The 21,341-nt window shown below is 46.7% G+C and overlaps 1 protein-coding gene across 1 annotated transcript; it reads right to left on the minus strand.

The window, feature by feature from the left end:
- Positions 1-9,987: 9,987 nt before the first annotated feature.
- On the minus strand, positions 9,988-20,520 carry LOC119443970 (clumping factor A-like). The gene is made up of 3 exons (XM_037708522.2): positions 20,374-20,520; positions 19,942-19,997; positions 9,988-10,377 (listed from the first exon to the last, which is right to left on the minus strand). Exons 1-3 carry the CDS (start codon positions 20,429-20,431, stop codon positions 10,078-10,080), a joined length of 414 nt encoding a protein of 137 aa, XP_037564450.1. The 5' UTR covers positions 20,432-20,520; the 3' UTR covers positions 9,988-10,077.
- Positions 20,521-21,341: the final 821 nt, after the last annotated feature.

Genomic DNA, 21,341 nt, shown 5'->3' on the forward strand with positions numbered 1-21,341 from the left:
GCCCAATTACTGGAGGAAGGGCGGATAGTGCCAAGTTGTAGCATGTGATCGAACTCCACGCATGCGATCTTGAGCTTTTCAGGGGAGAAATGCCGGGGTCGGCAATAGACTTGTGGGCCGGAGATGACGCTGTGACGGCACGCGTCATGTTTCACCGGTTGCGTCCAGTCCGGCAGGCGCGTCAAAGTGGTAAATTCGCGTAGGAGCGCGGCAAATGGTTCGTCCAGCATGGCAGAAATAGGCACGATCGGCGATGTGCATGATGATGGGAGGCCAGGAACGGATAGCTGGGTCACGGAGTCGATGAGACGGTGCCATTTAACGTAGAAAAAAGTTGCAGTGGCTTAGCTCGGCTATGCCAGGATATACGTAGCGTTAGCAAAGGTTCAGCTGATTATTCTTAGCTTTCCTGGTTGTCTAGATCGTCAAGGATTAGCTTGATTGTCATGCTTACTGCTGCTCCAATGACACACACGCGGTATACGTATTATGTGGCACATGTATATAGCCTTCTTCTGTTCATTCCTCCTACGCTCAACCGCTAATTGCCAGGCAAATACTTCGGGATCCGATGAGTCTAGCTTCTCCGTTCTTCTGCGTTGTTGAGCAGCATTTGCGCTCTCCTTCTCCATGGCTATACCACACTGGCAAACGCCAGTCAGAAGCGCAGCGGATCCAGCGCAGTGTCAGACGGCGACTGCACAGCGAGCGCGCGCCGGCGCCAGTGCGTCTACCACGGCTACGACGTCACTCCTCTGGAATGCGCAGACCGGCGGCGGTGAGTCGCGCGCGGCGGCGGCGGAGTGCGCGAGAGGTGCCGGCTCCGGTGGCTCCGGTGCGCAAGCCGTGTGACATCACTGATCCTTGCGCATGCGCAGCACGGCTCTTGATGTGCCGCGCGAAACGGGCTTGGCTAGGCCAGTGTAGCTAACGCTACAAAAGGAGTCCGTAGTTGTGCAAGAAGTCTGCTCCAATGACTGCACGACGGCCGTCTGCAACCAGGAAAATGCATCGGAAAGCTCTTCAAAGGCCAAGGTTTAGCATGACGGAGCGTGACCAGAAAACTGGAATGCTGGTGCCATTGGCGGCTTCCAAAATCGACACAGGTGTTGTTTTCCGGTCGCAGTGGTGGCGGGGAGAATGCTGACGTCAGCTCCTGTGTCGACTAAGAACCGTTGTCCCGTAACTTTGTCCGTCATGTAGGAAAGGCAAATTGTTTGTTGGGCAGGACCACATGTCGCCGTTAGAGGACGGCCGGCCTGTTTCCCTGCCAAGCGCAGGGACGCCCACAGTGACGAGCGCCGTTTCCGAAACGGCGGTGGTAGTAGCAAAGGCCAGACGTTGTAGGTGATGTTTCATGGCGGGTGCCTGTGTGTCTTGATTTGCTGGAACTACGGCTTCGCGGGCGACCACATGACGTGCGACGACGTTCCGCTGCACAGATGATGCGTTCCAGGCGCTCACACAAGGAGTCGAGCAGAGACTGCGCTTCTGAAGAGCAGTGAAGGGTTTGCAGGACGGTTGTATTGTCCCCCGGAGGCGATGTCGTGACTGCAAAGGTGGAGGTGCCTACTTCCATGACTTTGTCGGGCAATGCAGCAAGTCCGGTAAGATCCATTGTAGAGGCTGTCGCCAGGACCGTCTGCACGTTAGCCGGGAGTCATTGCAAAAACAATTCACGCAACAGAACGTCGTCGATGGATCTCGCGTTGTCTCCGAGCAGCTACCTCATTTGGCGAAGAAGTTGACTAGGGTGTCGGTCGCAGAGTTTTTCATCGGAAAGAAGCTGCTGGATGCTAGAACGCTGTGAAGCTGTTGTGCGCTGTAGCAGGGCAGCCGTGAGACCGTCATTGGCGGCGGTAGACAATGGGGCCTTCAACAAATCTGCTACTTCTTCAATGGTGGCGGACGAGAGCGCTGCAACGGTGTAATGAAAGTTTCCGGCTTGAGAGCGGATACCAGTGAGTGGAAATTGCGATTCGGCCTCACGAAACCACGCCGAAGGATGCTGGTCCCAGTACTCGGGGAGGCGGACAGCGATGGCCGAACAGGAGTGTTCACCACGTTCCTCGTAAGGGTTCTGGCCTTGAGCTCTATTAGCGTTGGTCTGGTCCATGGTAGTCCCTACCACAGGAGCGTATGGCAGTATCATGTCCGGGTCACCAAACTGTGGCGACGAGCGACCACGTAGACCGGTAAAGTCTCGTCCTTCTGAGGTAGAGGACAGACTGACACCCGATATCTTAAAGTAGCATTTTTAATCCGTCTCGGAACGCTAGCCCATGCCGGTGTGTGCCACCCACTCGTGCCTCGTGTAGACGCGAGCGTCTACATAATTCTCATGCGACGCCGATGCTGCTTCCTCTACAACCTCAACCAAATAAAAATCCTCTTTTGACAATCCCGACCAAACAGAACCTCCTGGATGTACAGATCGACGGCGTGCAAGTCACGGCACTCATCAACACTGGGACACACCTTTCTATTAGGAGTGCTCATTTCCGCCGAAAGGTCAAGAAAATTCCGACGACTGCGCCGTCTGAAGTCGTCCGTGTCGCCGAAGGCGGTACAGCTGCCGTCATTGGAATGTGCAGCGCTCGTGTTTGCATCGCTGATCGCCAGACAGTTGTTAATTTTGCCGTCCTTCCCAAATGCCCGCATGACGTGATCCTGGGCCTCGACTTCCTTGCCACGCACTCCGCCCTTATCGACTGTTCATCCAGCACCCTCCGTCTTGACCTTCGCCTTCTGGACCCCGGTGACCAGCCTCAGAGCCGCCTCTGATCCACCGAGTACGCCTGATTGCCACCGCAGATGTTGACTTCCGTCCCCTTCGTGTCACCGCCGTCAGTTCCCGACAGTGACTATGTTTTGACGTCCGTCACTGACATCTTTGTCACCCACGGTATCACAGTATCCTATACCATTCTATCTATTGTGGCGGATTGCGTGTGCCTTCCTGTTGTGAGTTTCAGTTACGGTGAGCGCTTCTCCTAGTTCCTCGGCTCATCAGCAGTCCGATTTTTGCCCCGACAGCGCCATTAAGTCGATGATCGCGTCTGACTTACCACCTCAGCAGGCCGAAAAACTCCACCACGTTCTGCTTACCTACCTTGACATTTTCGACATTCATCGCAGAAATACCGGCACTGTGCTTCCTATTCATCGGCGCCCATATCAGGTGACCTCCCCTGAGCGTCAAATTACTAAAAGTAAAGTTGACAAGATGCTCGCCAAGAACATCATCGAGCCATCTTGCAGTCCCTGGGCATTACCTGTCGTGCTAGTCAAAAAGAAACACTGCACATGGTGATTCTGTGTGCATTATCGGCACCTTCACAAAATTACGAAAAAGGACGTGTACCCTCTGCCACGCATTGATTGACTTTCTGCATGGTGCCCGGTATTTCTCCTCCATCGACTTACACTTCGGTTAGTGGCTGATTGCTGGGAAAAGAGCGTGAAAAAGCAGCATTTGTAACACTTCATGGCCTTTACCAATTCAAGGTCTTGCCGTTCTGACTGTAACGCTCCGGTCACCTTTGAGCGCATGATGGACTGTCTGCTCCGAGGCTTCAAATGGTCCACACGTTTATGCTACTTGGACGACGTCATCGTTTTTTCACAAACTTTCGAGACTCATATATTGCGCCTCTCAGCCGTTCGCGACGTTTTTTGTCGGCCCGGAGTGCAGCTGAACTCGTCCAAATGTCACTTTGTCCGCCGCCACATCACAGTGATTGGCTATCTCGTAGACGCTAATTGTGTACAACCAGCCCCAGGAAAAATCTACGCAGTGAAGAACTTCCATTTTCCCCGAACTGCAAAGGATGTCGGCAGCTTTCTATGGCTATGCTCATAATTCCGCCGCTTCGTGAAGAATTTTGCGGACATAGCGAGGCCACTTAGTGAGCTTTTGAGGCAAGACGTGCCTTTTTAATGGGGCCTGGAGGCTTCTGCGTCCTCGCACCTCATAAACTTGCTCACGAGACCTCAGATACTTGCCCACTTTGACCCGGCTGTGCCTACCGAGGTCCGTACCGATGCAAGCATCCATGGAGTCGGCGCAGTACTAGCCCAATGCCAACGTGGCCATGAGATCGCTTACGCTAGCCGCCTCCTACTAGCCGTTCAGCGCAGTTATTCGATTACCGAGCGCGACTGTTTGGCCCTCGTTTGGGCGGTTGGGAAATTCAGACCCTGCTGATACGGCCGGCCCTTCTCTGTAGTTCCAAACCACCACGCGCTGTGCTGGCTGTCCTCTCTCAAAGATCCTTCCGGATGACTTGGTCACTGGGCCCTGCGCATACAAAAATTGTCATACTCGGTTGTCTACAAATGCGGCCGCCTCTACCTAGACGCAGATTGCTTGTCCAGGTATACGGTCGCCAACCTTGAGAACGCTGCTGTGGACTCCAGCAACTCTATTCTTTTCTTGTCCGACCTCATTCACAGCGGTGAAGAACAAGACCATGACCATTCATTTTGATAAATCGTCTATCGCCTATAATAATTGAATAATGAAGCATCCGTCCGGCATTTTGTGATTCAGGAAGGTTTCTTATACCGGCGAAATTTTCAACCTGATGGACCAGACCTTCTTATTGTCGTGCCTTGACACTTACGAAGGAGTGTCCTCACAGAACCTCATAAAGAGCCCACTGCATTTACGAGCGTGTCCGGCATCATTTCTATTGGTCAGGCCTTGCACGCTCCGTTCGCCGTTACGTGGCCACTTGTGAATTGTGCCAACGTCGCAACACATCCCCGCTGCTACCTCCTGGTCACATTCAGCCAATCGATATACCCATGGAACGATTCTTTCGCATTGGACTAGATCTTCTAGGCCCTTTTCCCTCATCCACCTTGGAAAACAAATGAATAGCAGTGACGACTGATTATGCTACGCGCTACCCAATTACCCGAGCTCTGCCGATCAGTTGTGCAACTGATGTCGCGGTCTGCTTGTTAAGTGACGTCATATAGCTTCACGGCGCCCCGAGACAATTGCTTACATGGCCGTTGTTTTCTCGCTGAAGTCATTTCCGACATACTGCGCTCCTGTCGACTCAACACAAACTGACCATACTTCTTACCATCCCCCGACCAACCGCCTCACGGAACGCTTGAACAGCACTCTCACAGACATTGTCGCTATGTGTTTCGCCGGACCACCGTGATTGGGACCGTGATCTTCCCTACCTAACTTTTGCGTATAATTTCTCTCATCTTGATACAGCTGGATTTTCACCTTTCTGCCTACTGTACGGACGAGAGCCGACTTTACCTCTGGACACTATGCTCCCACCATCTGCCGCCTTGACTAGCAAGTACACACGTGATGCCATCGCCCGGGCTGACCACGCCCGTCAGCTTGCCGCGCTCGGCTTACGGCGTCGCAATCTCTGTAAATCTCAGCCTTCTAACCTTGCTCTGAAAGAACAGTACCGTGTAACACGCAACAAGCTTACATCAATGTTACGGTTGAGAAAAAAAGAATTTTTTTCTGCTGAGTTTAGCAAGTGTAATGGCAACATGAGAAAGACATGGGGTCTCTTGAGTGAACTAATGGGAAGGCCCAAAAAAGGTAAACAAGATGATCAGATATCATCGGCATTTGCAAGTGAAAATCCCTTGGCTACCGCGAATTCATTCAACAAAATATTTGTGTCATCAATTGATGATCTAAAACAGCATTCTCGTGTTAGTCCAGTAACGTACCACGGACGAACGGTTGCAAATTCCGCTTTTCTGCCATCAGTTGATGATTACGAGTTGTGGAGTATCATTAATACCCTATGGCTAGATAAGCCTCCTGGCTACGACAATATTAGAATGAAGGATCTATTAAATAATTATTCCGAACTAAAAAATGTACTTTTGCATATTATGAATGGCTGTTTACAAACAGGTAACATACCACAGGGGTTAAAAATATCCGTTATTAGGCCAATATATAAGTCTGGTAAGAAGTCTGACAAGATGAACTATCGTCCTATATCAATACTGCCATCGCTCGGTAGTATAACGGAGAAAATCTTTCACAGAAGTATGGTGTCTTTTTGTGAGAAGTTCTCGATATTAAATGGTGCTCAGTATGGCTTCCGGCGGCATCTTGGAACGGTTGACCTCCTAGAAGATTGCTGTGACCTAATCCATAAGGATATAGATGAAATCAGATTGTGCTTGGCCTATTCATAGATGTGAAAAAGGCTTTTGATACTGTTGACCATGCTGTCATGCTACAAAAGTTAGAAAGTTTTGGGTTTAGAGGATTGTATCAGCATTTTTTCGGGTTATTTTACTGGGCGCCTCCAATCTGTCAAGATAAAAGACCAATTCAGTGATTTCAAGCGTATTGCGTATGGTGTTCCGCAAGGTTCCGTATTAGGCCCATTTTTATTTAACATCTATGTGAACGACTTGGCTGATCTCAAGCTAAACTCACGGCTTTTTCAGTACGCTGATGATACAGCATTGATCATATCGCATGAGTCCCACAGTGAAGCTTTGACGTTATTACACGCTGACGTCGAGACACTTTTTGATTGGCTATCCAATAACGAATTATGTGCAAATAAAGCGAAAACCAAGCTAGTGTGTTTTAGAAATCCCCACAAGAAAGTTGAGCTCAGACAATCCATTGTACTTCATGGCAGCTCGTGTACGGGGCGTCAATCCTCACCGATACCCTTCTATCCCACTATTAAATATTTAGGAATGTACTTAGATGAAAAAATGTCCTGGTGTGATCATGTAGAATACATAGTTAAGCACCTTCGACTGCTTTCTCTCCAATTATATCGAATTAAACACAGTAGTTCTGTTAAGCTGCGTAAAACTGTATTCAAAGCGATGGGCGAATCGATCCTGCGGTATGGTATTACGGTGTATGGTTCTTGCTCGCACTCACGAGCTAAACGAATGGACAAAGTTTTACATCGGCTGTCAGCAAACATTGTATGGAGCAAACTGTGATGACTTAGACACCATTTCAAATATCAGGGCGGCTGAAGTTACTTCTTTACATAATTTATTTATGCAAGTAGTGGTTATCAGAAATTACTTCTCCTGTAAATTCAAACAATTAGAAAGCCAACCATGAGTCTTAAGGAGTGTGTACCATTATAAACTTCCTAAAATATATACACATTATGGAAAGAGATGCCGGGATTTTTACGTCCCCTTTCACTTTAATCCGTTGCCTCAGGAAATGTTGTGCTTTCCTTCGGTAAAACAATTGAAATCTGCTCTGAAATCTTGGTTGCCTATCAGTGTATAATATTTGTGCTCAACTACTTTGTCCTGTAACTTCGCTTCTTGAGTATTATTACTTCTTTTGTTTTATTTGATTTCTTCATTTATTTAGATTACCTTTGATAATGTCCTACATCATTATTGTGTTATTTGAGTCACGTATGCTGTTCATATGCTGTACAATACTCTTTTTACTTTCTTTTTTCGCGTATGTGTATGTGCTGAGTAGACACTATAGCGACTGCCGTGTCCCGCCCACAAGCGATTACGCTTCCGCGGGCACGAATACTACTTTGTATTTTACTTGGAATAAAATATGTATGTATGTATGTATGTATGTATGTATGTATGTATGTATGCATGTATGCATGTATGTATGTATATATGTATGTATGTAACCAACCAGCAGCATCGTTATGATGCTTCGCACCGTGAAGCGACTTCTTCTCCTGGTGCACTAGTGCTTCTCTGGTACCCTTCCCGTCGTGCAGGCCTCTCCGAAAAGCTTGTTTCCCGGTACACGGGTCCATACCGTGTGCGGCGACAGGCGACACCTGTTACTTACGAGATTGCCCCTGTCTGTTCCAACACGTCGTCTCTCCTTCCGTCCAGTGACGTCGTTCACGTATCATGGTTCAAGATTTACCATTGTGCTTCCGATGACTCTCTTTAGAGCTCCGGGATGGTGCACCTGCCATCGGGGTAGTGCTGCGGAAGTTATTTCAGTGACCAAGAGGACGCATGTCATGATTGAAAGGAAGAAGAGGACGTCGTTTTAACGTGACACGGGCTGTTCGTTCCGGGCAGAGCTACATGCATATGCGCTTGTAAATATACCTCTATATAGTCATTCTCCTGCATCTTTATGCGTTACAATATGTTTTGCGGACAAAGCAGAATTTATCCCGATATCCAGGGAGAACGGGGAACTCATCCAATATAAAATCTGTCGGGAATTGAAGAGGAGGGAAGATGCTGGGAGGGAGGACACCATGGTAAATTTTATGGTGAAGTAACCTGTGCGCTGACGATTTACTGGCTTCTTAAAAATTAAAAAGCTGCCGCAAAAATCTTTTTCATCAGCGACTAATTTTATACAAATATTTTATTAGCGCTGCGGATCCTAATACATTTTTCTCTAATCTTACGATACCCAGTACAGCCCGTTGTATTTTCTCCTGTGAAGAAGGCAGTGGTAAGACTATATTGCTAGGAGGTCATAACTGATTAGTCTATGTTAACAGTCTTATGGCACTTTTCTCAACACAGATGCAGGGTGTAGGTTGAAGAAATGTACGTTAAACAAATGCTGAATAAAATATATTATGTTTGTGCAAAACACCTTTGTGCTGCATCTCTTAGTATATTTTTATTGAATAGATTACTATTGAAGAAAGTGATGCATGACATTCACACAATTGCGCACCATTGCCTGCTGTGGGTGTTACCGTGGACGGAGGAAGAAAACTAGAATGGTGCATGACGCCAACTAGCTAGATTCATCAGAGGTGATCATAGCGCTAGAAGACACGGACAAGAACGACAGAACAGGACGAGCGCTAACTTTCACCTGAGTGTTTATTTCGAGAAACAGCCATATTTGTAGGCCCGCATACAGAAAAGGCCCAATCATCGCACATGAAAACCAGCCGCATCCAGGAACTCAAATTCATTTGTAGTCAGCGCAACTGAAGGGGAGCTGATGCAGCTATCACCGGCCCTGACTATCAGAGTGGCTTCAACAACCTCTCGTGTAACTTTATCTACATTTCTATACAAAACGGAACACTCATTGAACAAGGGGTTGCACCCACAATCACTGCAATCCACAGAAACATGACCATCTCGGTATCTGTTCAATTTTTGTTTGTGTTCTCTTAACCTATCATTCAGGCACCTCCCAGACTGCCCATTGTAAACTTTCCCGCACGATAACGGAAGGCGATACACAACATTCTTTACGGGCGACACAAAAGGGGTCTGATGATTCTTTCTACAACCTCCGCGTTTCTTGGCAAACGGATCAGTGGCACTGCATAATCTAAGCAATTTCTGCGGAGCGGAAAATATTACATCTACTTCAACCTTTCGTCCAATCTTGTTTAGAGCGTGTGATACGTTATGGAAATACGGCACAACAACCGTTTCTCATGAAAAAAGTTGAAAGTTAGCACTCGTCCTGTTCTCTCGTTCTTGTCCGTGTCTTCTATCGCTATGACCACCTCTGATGTATCTAACCAACTAGCCCAAAAAGCCATACTTGTAGCTAGATTCGGCAAGCCAATCCACTCTGACACCACCCTTCTCTTCAGAGCCTTTCTGAGATGTGACTGTTCAGAAATAAGCTGCATATATGGTTCCTGGATCTTTCAAGTATTGTAGGGTTTGGGGTAGCACCTACGCCCTCGTCATGATCGACCCACGCCGTCTTCTCTGCTCTCAACCCTCTCACTTTATCTGCGCACCCAGGGTGCCTGAAAATAAACGATTGCCTACACGTGCTAAGGAGCTATTTCCCATTAGTCATTCCTGTAATTTTTATTAGTAGGCTTCCACATTTGCAACTGCAAAGATGAAACTGGTAGTCTTGTTCCTTCCTCAATGAGTCTCAAAACAATGCGTTATAGCGTGTTGCGATCACGTGCGCCGTGCTTCGTGAACTTAGCGCGTGATTTGGCATTAGTGTAATAAAAACGTCTAATGACCACACTGCTACATTAAAAGGTAACCTTTGCTATCATTTCATTCTGCCTTTATTACATGCTTTTCTTTATTTTGTAAATAGCAAAGCGAAATTTATGCTTGTCAAAGTGAAGGTCCTCATTTTGTTGTCGTGCTCATCTCTGGGCTCCCCTCTTGGCCACTCTGGCTAGGCGACGATGCATCAGAATCAGTCGTTTCTTGGGTCTCCGACGGCGTGCCTTCTTCAGAGCTGTCGTCGACTGAGGTCGAGTCGTCAGGAGCTGTAGGAGACTCGGAGTCGCCATCTGAGGTTGTATCGAGTGTTGGTGGCGAGGAATCAGACGTGCTGTTTGAATCTTGACCAGTGTTATTGCCCGATGGTATGAACATGTCGATATTAGTCGATTCCACACATATGAAATATCCCAGGAATGGAAACTAAGAAAAGCAAAAGAAACAAAAGGGGAATGGTAAGGAACGAGGTGCCTTCGGCCATTTCTTGAATATATTGGGTCACTTGAGCTCGATTTTTGCATTCTGCTAGTCAGACTTAGTTCTGATAAACACACATATATTATTTTCCCCCTTGCCAAAACAGATTATATGCACCTGGCAGAGTACATTTGCCTTGTGTATAATTCTTATCTCACGATGTGCAGAAACCGCATTCCTCAGAATGAACTTTATTAATGTACGTACTTGCTATTTCTATACGCACGCTTTATGATTTGTTTGTATGTGCTTTTTCTGTATGTGAAATCTAGAAATACTTAGGTGCGTCAATAATGGGAGCCTGCAACACTTTTTGTCGAAGTTGTGAAAAGCATTTCTCATGAAAGAACGCAATTTTAGAAATATTTTGCCACAGAAGATATTTGAATGCGTTTAGCAGAAAACAACGCACCACCCACTGAATGTAACGCTCGTGCACAGTAAGTTTGCTTTTGCCTATCCGCGAAGACGCTACTACCGGTTTTAGCGCCCATTCCCTAGAACCTTCTGTTGAACTTCACTGCAATGCCACAGCGTATAACTCAAAGGGTAGCATTTTAGAACGTGACATTTCATAAGGCCGCCTACACTTTAACGATTTTCAGATAGCAACGTCGAGAGGGCACGGCCTTCTAATAACTAGAAAATTTAAGGCACTGATTCGAACATTCCTGCTGCTTGAGAGTAGTGCTTTACTCGTGAAAAAAAATTCTACTATAAACCAGCAAAGACGTTACGACCAGGTGTCGTAAATACGCTTGCTATTAAAAGGAAGTACCCTCTTAACGTTCTTAATTGAAAGTTTTTTGAATTTGAGTGGTCATCTGAAACATAAATTTTGAAAATGCAGCCGAATAAGTTATGCTATAGTGTGATGCGGTAAAGTTAGACAGGTTACTGAAGGGGAAATGTCGCACATTCCTGGACTTAATTAGTAGGACAAGCTGCAGCCAAAGGCTGCCCCTCAACTTATGGATGAATTGACACAATGTCCATTTGCTGCAACGGCGAGCACTATCGCTCTAGCGGTGGCGGTAAAGGTCTTCTAATTTGCTGAAAGAAACACGTAGAGCTTTCTCCGTGGCTGACATGTTGGGCGCCGCGACGGGGGCTGTGTGACCTCGGTCGTGCTCTTTACGCGATGACATAGCCCGTTTTGCGATGGTGGCTAAAGCCCTTTACTGCTGGCACAGGCTTCAACCCATACGTCATTGGACCACTGTGAACATTAATGCGGAAAAGCCATGCTACCTATGCCCCACCACCGATATCATGTGCCACATGTGGGTTTGGTGCGCAGTCGGTGGCTGAGAAGTCTCGTTTCTCAATATAATGGTATTTTGGCTGCTTAAATTGTAGTTGTCCGATTCATTCTGACCAGGATTGCCAAAGCCGTGCGTCTTGCGGCATCCACCCGAATGCATGTTGAAGATTCGGCAATCTCGGGGTACATCAATCAGGCACATTTCAGGAGTATGTCTATCTATGTTTGTGTCTATTTTTGTATCATCCCATTTTCCCGCCTACGTAGGTCACTGGGTAGTCCATGTCCGAATGGGTAGCGCATCGGACTGGTGGGCGGAGGGCACCAAAACATCCGCCGCACGAACTTGGCAACGTGGCAATGTGTACAAACATGCAGCTCTTTAACCCTTTCACTGCCGGTTTTTTTTTTTTTCTGACTGCTCCTCACTCCCTGCCGGGTATTTTTTTCATATTGGTTCAGTGGAAATTTCATACTAGTAATGCACCATGATACTTCACAGGACATGTAAAGATATTTCGTCAGAATTCATCAGCAGTTCGTGAATTTCCTTGTCCGTCAAAGCGCGGACGCACGTGGCGCACTGACTCGCTGTGGCTGCTGCGCTTTGCCGAGACGAAGCGACGCGGGTGTAAACACGTGCGCTCCATCTGTTGTCTAAAATTTAATTTACAAATTCTATATGTTTAGGTGACCTCTCCATAGATGGCGGGACATGAACGCATTTTTTTTTTTTTTTTGCACGAGTTGTCTCGGGAGTGGCAGGGAGTGAGTTTAAAGAGCAACACGAAATTAAATTATGGGGTTTTACGTGCCAAAACCACGATCTGATTATGAGGCACGCCGTAGTGGGGGGACTCCGGAAGTTTGGACCACCTGGGGTTCTTTAACGTGTACCTAAATCTAAGTACACGGATGTTTTTCGCATTTCGCCTCCATCGAAGTGCGGCCGCCGTGGCCGGGATTCGATCCCGCGACCTCGTACTCAGCAGTCCAACACCATATCCACTCTGCAACCACGGCGGCTACAGACCAACACGAGTATACTCGGGAGTAGCAGGGGGTGCGCGAGGGTGGTTTCACGAGTTATCTCGGTAGTGACAGTTAAAGGGTTAACTAACCTCTTTTACGCCAACATGAGCGACTTTAGATGCGGCAACGGGTAAGTACTGCCGCTAAAAGAAACTTTTTGACACCGACTTGAATCACTGGGTACGTGCCACTCGGTCTGTGCTGGTGTTCAATGAACCTCTTAGATGCCAAATAAGGTGACTAGAATTGTGCCAGAAGGTGTGTGCCGCTGGTAAATGAACGCATTTGACGCCAACACGGCTAACTTTGAGCCACTGAGAATATGCCACTCTATCATGACCAATAGGATTCTTGAAATTATTCTGATGCTGAGCAGCATCAAGCCCATGTTACAAGGGTTCCCCATAAAGAGCAACCCGACGCATTAGCAGACTGCTCCAGAAATTCACAGCGTATGTGCCGTTTTTAACTAACGCTTTTCACGCCAATGCTTTAGCGAACTGCGCCAAGAAAACATTTGGTATATGCTGCTCTTAACCTCTCCCCAACTGAGCTCAATGAGCATATGCCACTGAGCGTGCTGCCTGCGAGGTAATAATTCTCAGCATTTGTAGGCACCAGCGATCCACACTTTTCCTCTTTGAAGCCAAGCGCGGACTTCTCGGCAGCCCCACTAGATTGCGCGGTGGGTCTACTAAGAAGCGCCTGAGCCAGAAGGCAGCTCGGTAGCCTATTGACGCGTTTCTAAGATTTCGCGCACGGCGGCGCGCCATGTGTTTCCGTAGCCACGTGCCGGCTTCGCGGCGGCGGCGCTAGATAGCGCTGGGTGTTCTTACGGAAGTGCGAAAGAGTAATCTCGATATAGTAAGTCGTTTCCGCGGTGAAAATATTGCTTCAATGCTAAACGCATTACCGTCCATAGTCATCGTGGGATGGGTTTCGCAACTTTTCTTTTTACCACTCCAGCTGCCTCTGTCGCCGACAAATGCCACAGTGGCGTGGTAGTTCGCCGTTCGTGTTTAGCAAACAGCTTCTGAAATGCATTTCAAACAAATTACTTAACTGAGAATGCGACACACACCACATTCGCACTACGCGTGTAGTATACTTTGTTTCATACATGAGGTACGACCCTTGCGGAAGCTACACAAGAAAAATGGTCACAAAAATGTACTACGCGAATTTCCTCCATCCTTCGCCACGTGCCATTGGCTTTTGCACTCGCGAGCATACGCGTGAATCATCTGCGGGTGGCAGCAGGTAATAAATTGAAGATAATATAAAACATTAAGGGTTGATCCTTCTTGCATAGGAATCGTTAGAACAAGAAAGTGAAACATGAGTGGCATCAGCGTGAAACGTCGCACCAGTGGCTTCAGCGAAGGTGTGAGCATAATGATCCGGCTCCGCCGTGGCTAGGGCAGCCAGACGAGCTACGACGCCCTCAGCGACAGGAATGCGAGTGGCATTGTACGCACCGTGCGCCGCGAACGCTCTAATACCCGTGCCACACGGGCGAGGTAAAGTGCACTTTGAGCGAGTGCACTTCGCGGCTAGTGTCATTCGCAGGCTGCCACACGGGAACGCTTAGCGACACTCACTGCAGAGCGCACTCGCCGGCGAGTGTGTTCGGTGAACTCACTTCGCGGCGGCGAAGTGTGTAGTCTCGTTAGCAATGAGTAATAAATAAATAAAGTATCATTGAAGGCAGAGTCAGGAGTAATTTGTAATAGCATTGTTTTAAATTGCTAACGTTACAAGATATTAAAATGTACCACACCACAAAAAAAGAAACAACAACAACAGCAAAAACTACTCTCGCTCTCGGGCTGTTCACGACCACGCCGGGCAATGGCTGCTCAGTTGTTTGGCGAATCGAGTCGTTTTGACTGTTGCTGGTCAAGTTGCCGTCGTTTCCGGCGCTTGTAAAGGTGGATTGTAAATGTTGTTTCTAACAATATTAAACTGTTTCCGGGCACACATTTTTATATTGACAAATATGTGCTTTCCTGTATTACTCCCTACTGCTATGACCATCGATTTGAAAGCACACTTTTCTTTCTCGTGTAGCAGCGAGCCGCCAAAGTGACACTCAGCGCACTGAAGTGCACTCTCTCAGAGTGCACTTTACTTTGGCCATGTGGCACGGGTATAAGGCATTATGCTTCACGCTGGAGTGTCTCTCGCCGGAGCAAAGCGAGATTCGCCTGGCGAAGTCACTTAGCGCAGCAGTTGGCTTAGGTGGTGTCATCGCAAGCGAAGCAGTAGGCGAAGCACTGCTGATACACGTTGAAGCTGGAATCCGTAGGCGACGAGGCACTATAGGCTTATACAACGCGAAAGCCAAACCACAGAACACCTATATGGCCAAACCATGTGCGGTAACTGCCTACACGAGGCCACATACTCTGCCGTTGCAATCGTTCAGATGATGGGAATTATGGGAAGTACGTGGATTTGTCTGATCTTCGTGCTTGTGGAATTAGACTTTCTTGTAACTTTGTTTATTGCGCTTCATGTTCGTTCATTGTCGTAAATGTCCGAGCAATGTATACTTTTCGATGTGCAGAAGACGCTGTGAACACGCACAATCGCTACTAATTACAACGCTTTAGCTAGGCGAAAGAGACTGAAGAAAGGGGAAAGGCAGGGACGTTAACCAGATGGGAAGATCCGGTTTGCTACCCTACGCTGGGGAGAGGGGAGGGGGAGATAAAGTGACAGCAAAGCATAGATAAAGAAAATAAGTACAGACAATCACAATCGGTCACAGGTGGCACAGCACAGTAGCACTTGCAGAACTATAAACATCTGTCCAGCATACATAAGAAGCCAACAAACAGTGACACCAAGCACAACATAGGGGAAATCACTAATACTTACTAATTATAATATAGAAATTATGAATTAATGAAAATGAAAATGGATGAAAAAACAACTGGCCACAGGTGGGGAACAAACCCACGTCTTCGCATAACGCGTGCGATGCTCTTACCATTGAGCTACCGTGGCGCCATTTTCCCATCTACTTTCTGGGGTATTTGTGTCCTACAACTAGAATTAACCCTTGGTGTGTTAGCCAGCGCCACCACCCACAAACCTGGCGGCGGACAGCCGCTTGTCCAAGTCGCCCTTAAAAACTGCAACAGTGCCCTCGTCGCCCTCCGCTGCGATAACTTGTGATGTTGGCATTCTAAAATAAGTTCCTCTGTTAGAGGTCTTTGGTCTAAACGCGCTATCGTGTGTACGAGCGATTGTCTCTGTAAATTGTAGCGACGACAGTCATAGAGTAGGGGCTGAAAAGTCTCCTCGCTACCACAGTCATCACACGAGGCGTCGTCGGCGCATCCGATTCAGAATGCAAAAGACTTAGTAAAGGCCACTCCTAGCCATATTCGAAAAAGTAGGGTAGCTTCTCGACGGCAGAGTCCAGCTGGGATGCAAAGGCGTAGAGAGGAGTCTAAGTTGTGCAGCCGGTTGCTTTGAAAACTTCCTGCGTTCCACAGGAAGAACGTGATATCATGGGTGAGCGTTCGAAGTGTTCGAGCGGCATCTGTCCTTGATAACGGTATTGGTTCCTCTTCGTCGCGTTGATGAGCCAACCGAGCAGCGCTATCGGCGTTTTCGTTTCCTATGACGCCGCAGTGACTTGGAAGCGACTGAAATTTCACATGGTGTCCTATTTTAGTCAAGGTATGGATTAGTTCTCTAATCTCGAATGCCAGTTCTTCGTCTGGCCCACGTCGCAGGGCTGATAGCAAAGACTGCAGTGCTGCCTTCGGGTAGCTGAATATTGACCATCTTCGAGGTTTTTCTAGGCTCACGAGACGAAGTGCAACGCGAAGAGCTGCAAGTTCCGCAGCCGTCGATGTCGTTGGGTGACACGTCTTGAAACTAATGGTGATGGCTTTGGCTGAGACAACCATGGCTCCAGAGGAACACTGGAGAGTTAGTGGCCGATCCAACCGTATAAATATGTACGTGGTCGGCGTACCTTTCGCCCAAAAGGAGCAGACTGAGTTGTTTAAGAGCAGGTGATGACAGTTCAGATTTCTTTCTGATTCCTGGTACGGTGAGGTGCACTGCAGGTCGATCCAAACACCATGGAAGAATCGATGGTTTAGTTGCGGGGCAGAAGCCTGATGGAAGGCGAGTGTAGTAGTGCAAAGTGATGCCTGCGGCCTTTCTGACGGTAGTGTTGCCAGATGATGGAAACGAGCCCGGGCAAAGTGCCTAATGTGCACCCTCAACACTTCCACCGCAATGTGCGTTTGTATGGGTTGGTCCCGGCGCCACTGTCGATGAGCATTTCGGCAAACCAAGACAAACCCTTAGAGCCGGTTCTTGAATAGCCTGTAGAGCACGAAGGTTTTTTTGGCAAGTGTTGGTCAGTACGGGCAAACTGTATCTCAAGAAGCCCAGAAAAAGAGGCCTTTACAATTCCAACATTGCATGCTTGGCGAGGTGGCCAAATCGAAACGTGACAAGCGTCTCAATGCACTGGCTTGCCTGTGATAAATTCATAACAGCCGTTTATGTAGCGTGTCAAGGCGTTCGTCCGTGGCGTAATGGCTTCAACGTCAGGTTTCTTTTCCGGAGCTCCTGTGTTCGAGTCCTGCCGTCAGGCAATAATAATGTTTTTATTGTATGATTATTGATTGTATAATTATTCTATGAAACTATGCACGAGGCTATACTTGGTTGTTTATTCTATGGCTGCACCGCGTTGGACCCTCCGCTGTGCTGTGACTACCCAAGCGCTCTCTGTCGGCGCTCGTTGGTGCACAATGCAGTGCTTCGCTTCACCGCTCCTAGATGGCGACTATTGCATCTGTTGCCGGAAAGCAGTGGTTAAACCCGGTATAAAGCACTTTCGTGTTAAAAAACGAAAAGCAAGATGATTGAGAACGGGTCATTAGCAGCTGCATACCACAGTCTGTTTGTTTCTAAGGAAAAAAAATTCAGTACTGAAGCTATGTAAGGAGATGTTTCGCGCTATTGCGGTCAAAAACATCCAACGACTTCAAAGCGAGAACGCAGCCTTTTCAAAATATGACAGTAGCCTCTCGCAGCGTTGCACCTGAAGTCTGAAACTGGGTAAACTTGCGTTCATGTGACTCTAGTGTGCGCAAGTCCCACACACAACGACAAAGACGGATTGGAACGTGAAGACAAGAACTGTGGTAAGGTTCAGCAAAACTTTAGATACCGAACGGTCTTGCGCTGTGGAGGTGGCACAAATCGGGCACACGATGGTCAATCAAATGCCAGAAATACAACCTACATTTTTATGTCGGCACTTGGAATGCAATGCTATATTGTCATCTTTCAATACGTAAAGTGGCATGCGCATTGTGACCGCTGCAGACACATTTGTGACTGTTGATACGTTGATATTACTCGCTACATTTTCACACATCTATCCAATAGTCGTATGAAGGCGCCATGACGTCATCATGAGCAATGTCCATGGCGGGGTTTCGACGAACCCGTATGAAAGCAACACCGATCTTTAGATCGTTTTTGTGTGTTCCCGGCTGCAAGTAAGTAATACATGATGCAGTTGTCCGCAAGCATTGTCTCGCGTCTAGTCCGATTTATTTACCTAGCTCAAAAAGTGTTCCAGGGTCCCTTTAAGTGTGACAAATTCGTGAAAAGTCTATATAATTGCGTATTATTTATCCAAGAAAGTTTTGACATTTTGGTACCTATACTAAATAAAAATAACATAAGTGACTTCTCACTCTGGCAGTCACGTTAAGTTACGTTTGTAAAATAATAAGAATGAAAATCTCGCAGGCACAAGATTATAATTGCCGAGGTCGAGCTGCGACTGTCCTTGATAGTTATCTACTAATTTCGCGGGTATATGGTAGAGGTTATCGTGACGTAAGATTCCCATTACGGCACGGTTATTCCTTACTTTCTGATAAGATTTTACCATATGTGTTCTTTTTAGAATGCTACGCCGGCATTTATCACCCCTTATAGTCTATATTCTGTAAGCTTTTTTAAAACAGAAATAATTGTATGAATACATTACTAATATCCATCAATACACAAGGAATCGTCACGTACAGTACTCTGTAAACACCTTGGCATTACTAATTGCGCGGAGTTTTGCCATTTTAAGATTAAATAATTGTCGCCGTTAGGCGGTCTTACATGTTTTTGGATGATCTTTCACCGCGCCTGAAGGTATTATCGACGTTCCTATGCTGGTGGCTTTTTTTTTCCACGAGAGCCGTACTCTGTAGCCGTACTTGGGCATATGCTCTGCCCAAGTGTGGAAAGTTAAAACACAGCCGCTTTTGCGTCGTTTTTATCATGTGCACCGAGGATGTGCTATGTAGGTAACGGTACTGCCAGCGTTGCTCACTGCGCCAGAGTCGTCTCCCACCTGCTTTCTGCCTCGGTGCCAGCAAAAGCGGTGTCGTGCTCTGAGTAACACCATGTTCCCTCCACGTATTGTTAGGACCCCGTATATGTGGAACTCACGCGCAATGCTAAACTTTCTTACCGCGGTAAATGCTTCACCTTCTGGTGAAATTGACAATTTAGTTTAAACTTTAAGAAGAATTTCAACAAAATGCCACAAGCAGATAGCACCATTCCATTGCCCGAGAGGTTCTAAACCTAAATAGATGCGTTTAGAGCTGTTATTCAATGCGACGGAAATAAATTCGAATTCAATACGGAGCGGTCTGAGCTGCTGGTATGCTCATTGATTTATGCTTTTACTCCGAATTTATTCTCTGCTACATGAGATAGGCAAGTGCGTCACTTGCGATATTATTCTAATTTTATTATTGTGCTCTTTTCCTTGATTTTTAGCCGCTATGGTTCTACAGACACAAGAATAAAGTGGGACCTCTAAACGCTATTCGAGAACTCGCCGCTCCGTCATGCATAGTTTTACGTTGGTCGAATAAATAATTTGAAGACGCAATGTGCAAGAAGCCTAGCCTAAAATCTCAAATAAATTGTTCATTTTCCTATAAAATTGATGCATATGTAGGACGCCATGTCATCAGCACCACCACTGTTGTTGACCTGCGTAAATACGATAAATATTGCATAGGTTCACATTATTTTGTAGCAGCACTTGCATTAAGTCAAACAGCGTGGTTCACGTGACTTGCTTATCCGAAGTCATTTAAGTAACCAATCACTACGCTAATAAGCAAAAGAGCTCGCGGAAACATTGGACTGACCGGGAAGCACCGCTCGTGTTTTCGCTCCGTCACAAACACCAAAAAACCCTTTCCTTCTGAAACAGAGAAAAAAAAGCACTTGTGAAGCACAAATTGGGGTTAGAAATAATGTGAGACTGATTATCATGCACTGCGTGCGTCGCAAATCGCTAGCGGGCATATTTATCCGTCGTTTCTTTATTTTCATCCATTATAGTGGATTCATAAATGCTGGTACCTTAGATTCCGCGTTCACGAGGTCGTGTGCAGATAGGAAAATTTATCAGTCGACACATCTAGTACCTCCTTTAGAATCCTGCTTGTTACGCAGTAACTTAATTTCCGGAAATTTACTCGGTTCAGACAATCCCTTAATCAAAAGCCGAAATATTACGGTGTTACTAACATGTGAATTGAAGTATGCCTAAATACTCGAGAGTAAAACACACATACCTTCACCTGCAGCCAATGTGGCCATGCAGAGGAGAAGTAATGGTGCAGCAGCGCGCATTTTCAAGCTTAGGGACGGTCTGTACTTTAGTTAAGGCCGAACGAAGTCAACATGCGTGAAATGAACCGTTCTGATCGCGGGTACGCTTCGCTATTTTATTTATTCTCGCCCACGCAGATGGTGCTACGGAAAACAGGTATCGGCATAGAGATCGGACAGTCCTCAAACACATGTGCCGTCAGTGTAGCTGCCGTTAGCAGACAAAAAAATCTAAACTCAGCCTTGAGTCATAGGAAAATTAATGCTATGTATAAAAAAAAACAGCAGTTCCGCCACCATGAAGCAATCTGTTCACGTGTTCAGCCCTACCAAGTCTGCATTCATCAGACAAAAAACAGAAGAAGAAAAAAAAACCTGAACTTTGAGTCACAGGAAAAGGATTGCTAGGTAAAAAAAAAAAACACTTTGGCCACGATGATGCAATATGTTCACGTGTTCAGCCTTACTTAGTCTGCACTTAACAAAAAAAAAAAGTTAGCTTTGAGTCACAAGGAAAGGAATGGTAGGTAAAAAAGTAGAAAAAAAGCACTTTCGCCACCATGATGCAATATGTTCACGTGTTCAGCTTTGCTAAGTCTGCACAGACGTTCTCTATTTTTTTTCTTTTGGGGGGGATTTATATATTTTCCGGTAGGGAAGATTTTGGTTATTAAAAAAACACAGCTCGACAGCAAGGTACAAAGGTTAAAAGGAAATATGTGTAAAATACATAAATATTGCATTGTGCAGTGGCAGGCTGCTTTACCAGACGTAAACTTGGTAGAAGTTTGTCGTTTTACTATGTCAAGATTCTCGCTAGCCTACAATATATGTGCCGTTAGAGGAAGCGCTAGAACGGGAATATTTGCGCAAAGGGCAACCCATACGTTGTATGCTTCGTGCTACGAAGTTTTATGTGAAAAATCAGAGC

This window comes from Dermacentor silvarum, chromosome 3 (assembly GCF_013339745.2).
Source record: "Dermacentor silvarum isolate Dsil-2018 chromosome 3, BIME_Dsil_1.4, whole genome shotgun sequence".
Lineage (NCBI taxonomy): Eukaryota > Metazoa > Arthropoda > Arachnida > Ixodida > Ixodidae > Dermacentor > Dermacentor silvarum.

What these genes read in the sequence shown, in the direction of transcription:
- LOC119443970 (XM_037708522.2), bottom strand. Translation starts at nt 20,431, where the DNA reads ATGCGCGCTGCTGCACCATTACTTCTCCTCTGCATGGCCACATTGGCT. An exon ending in CACATTGGCTGCAGGTGAAG is followed by an intron (nt 19,998 to 20,373) that starts GTATGTGTGTTT and finishes TCTCTGTTTCAG; the next exon opens with AAGGAAAGGGTTTTTTGGTG. An exon ending in AACACGAGCGGTGCTTCCCG is followed by an intron (nt 10,378 to 19,941) that starts GTCAGTCCAATG and finishes TGCTTTTCTTAG; the next exon opens with TTTCCATTCCTGGGATATTT.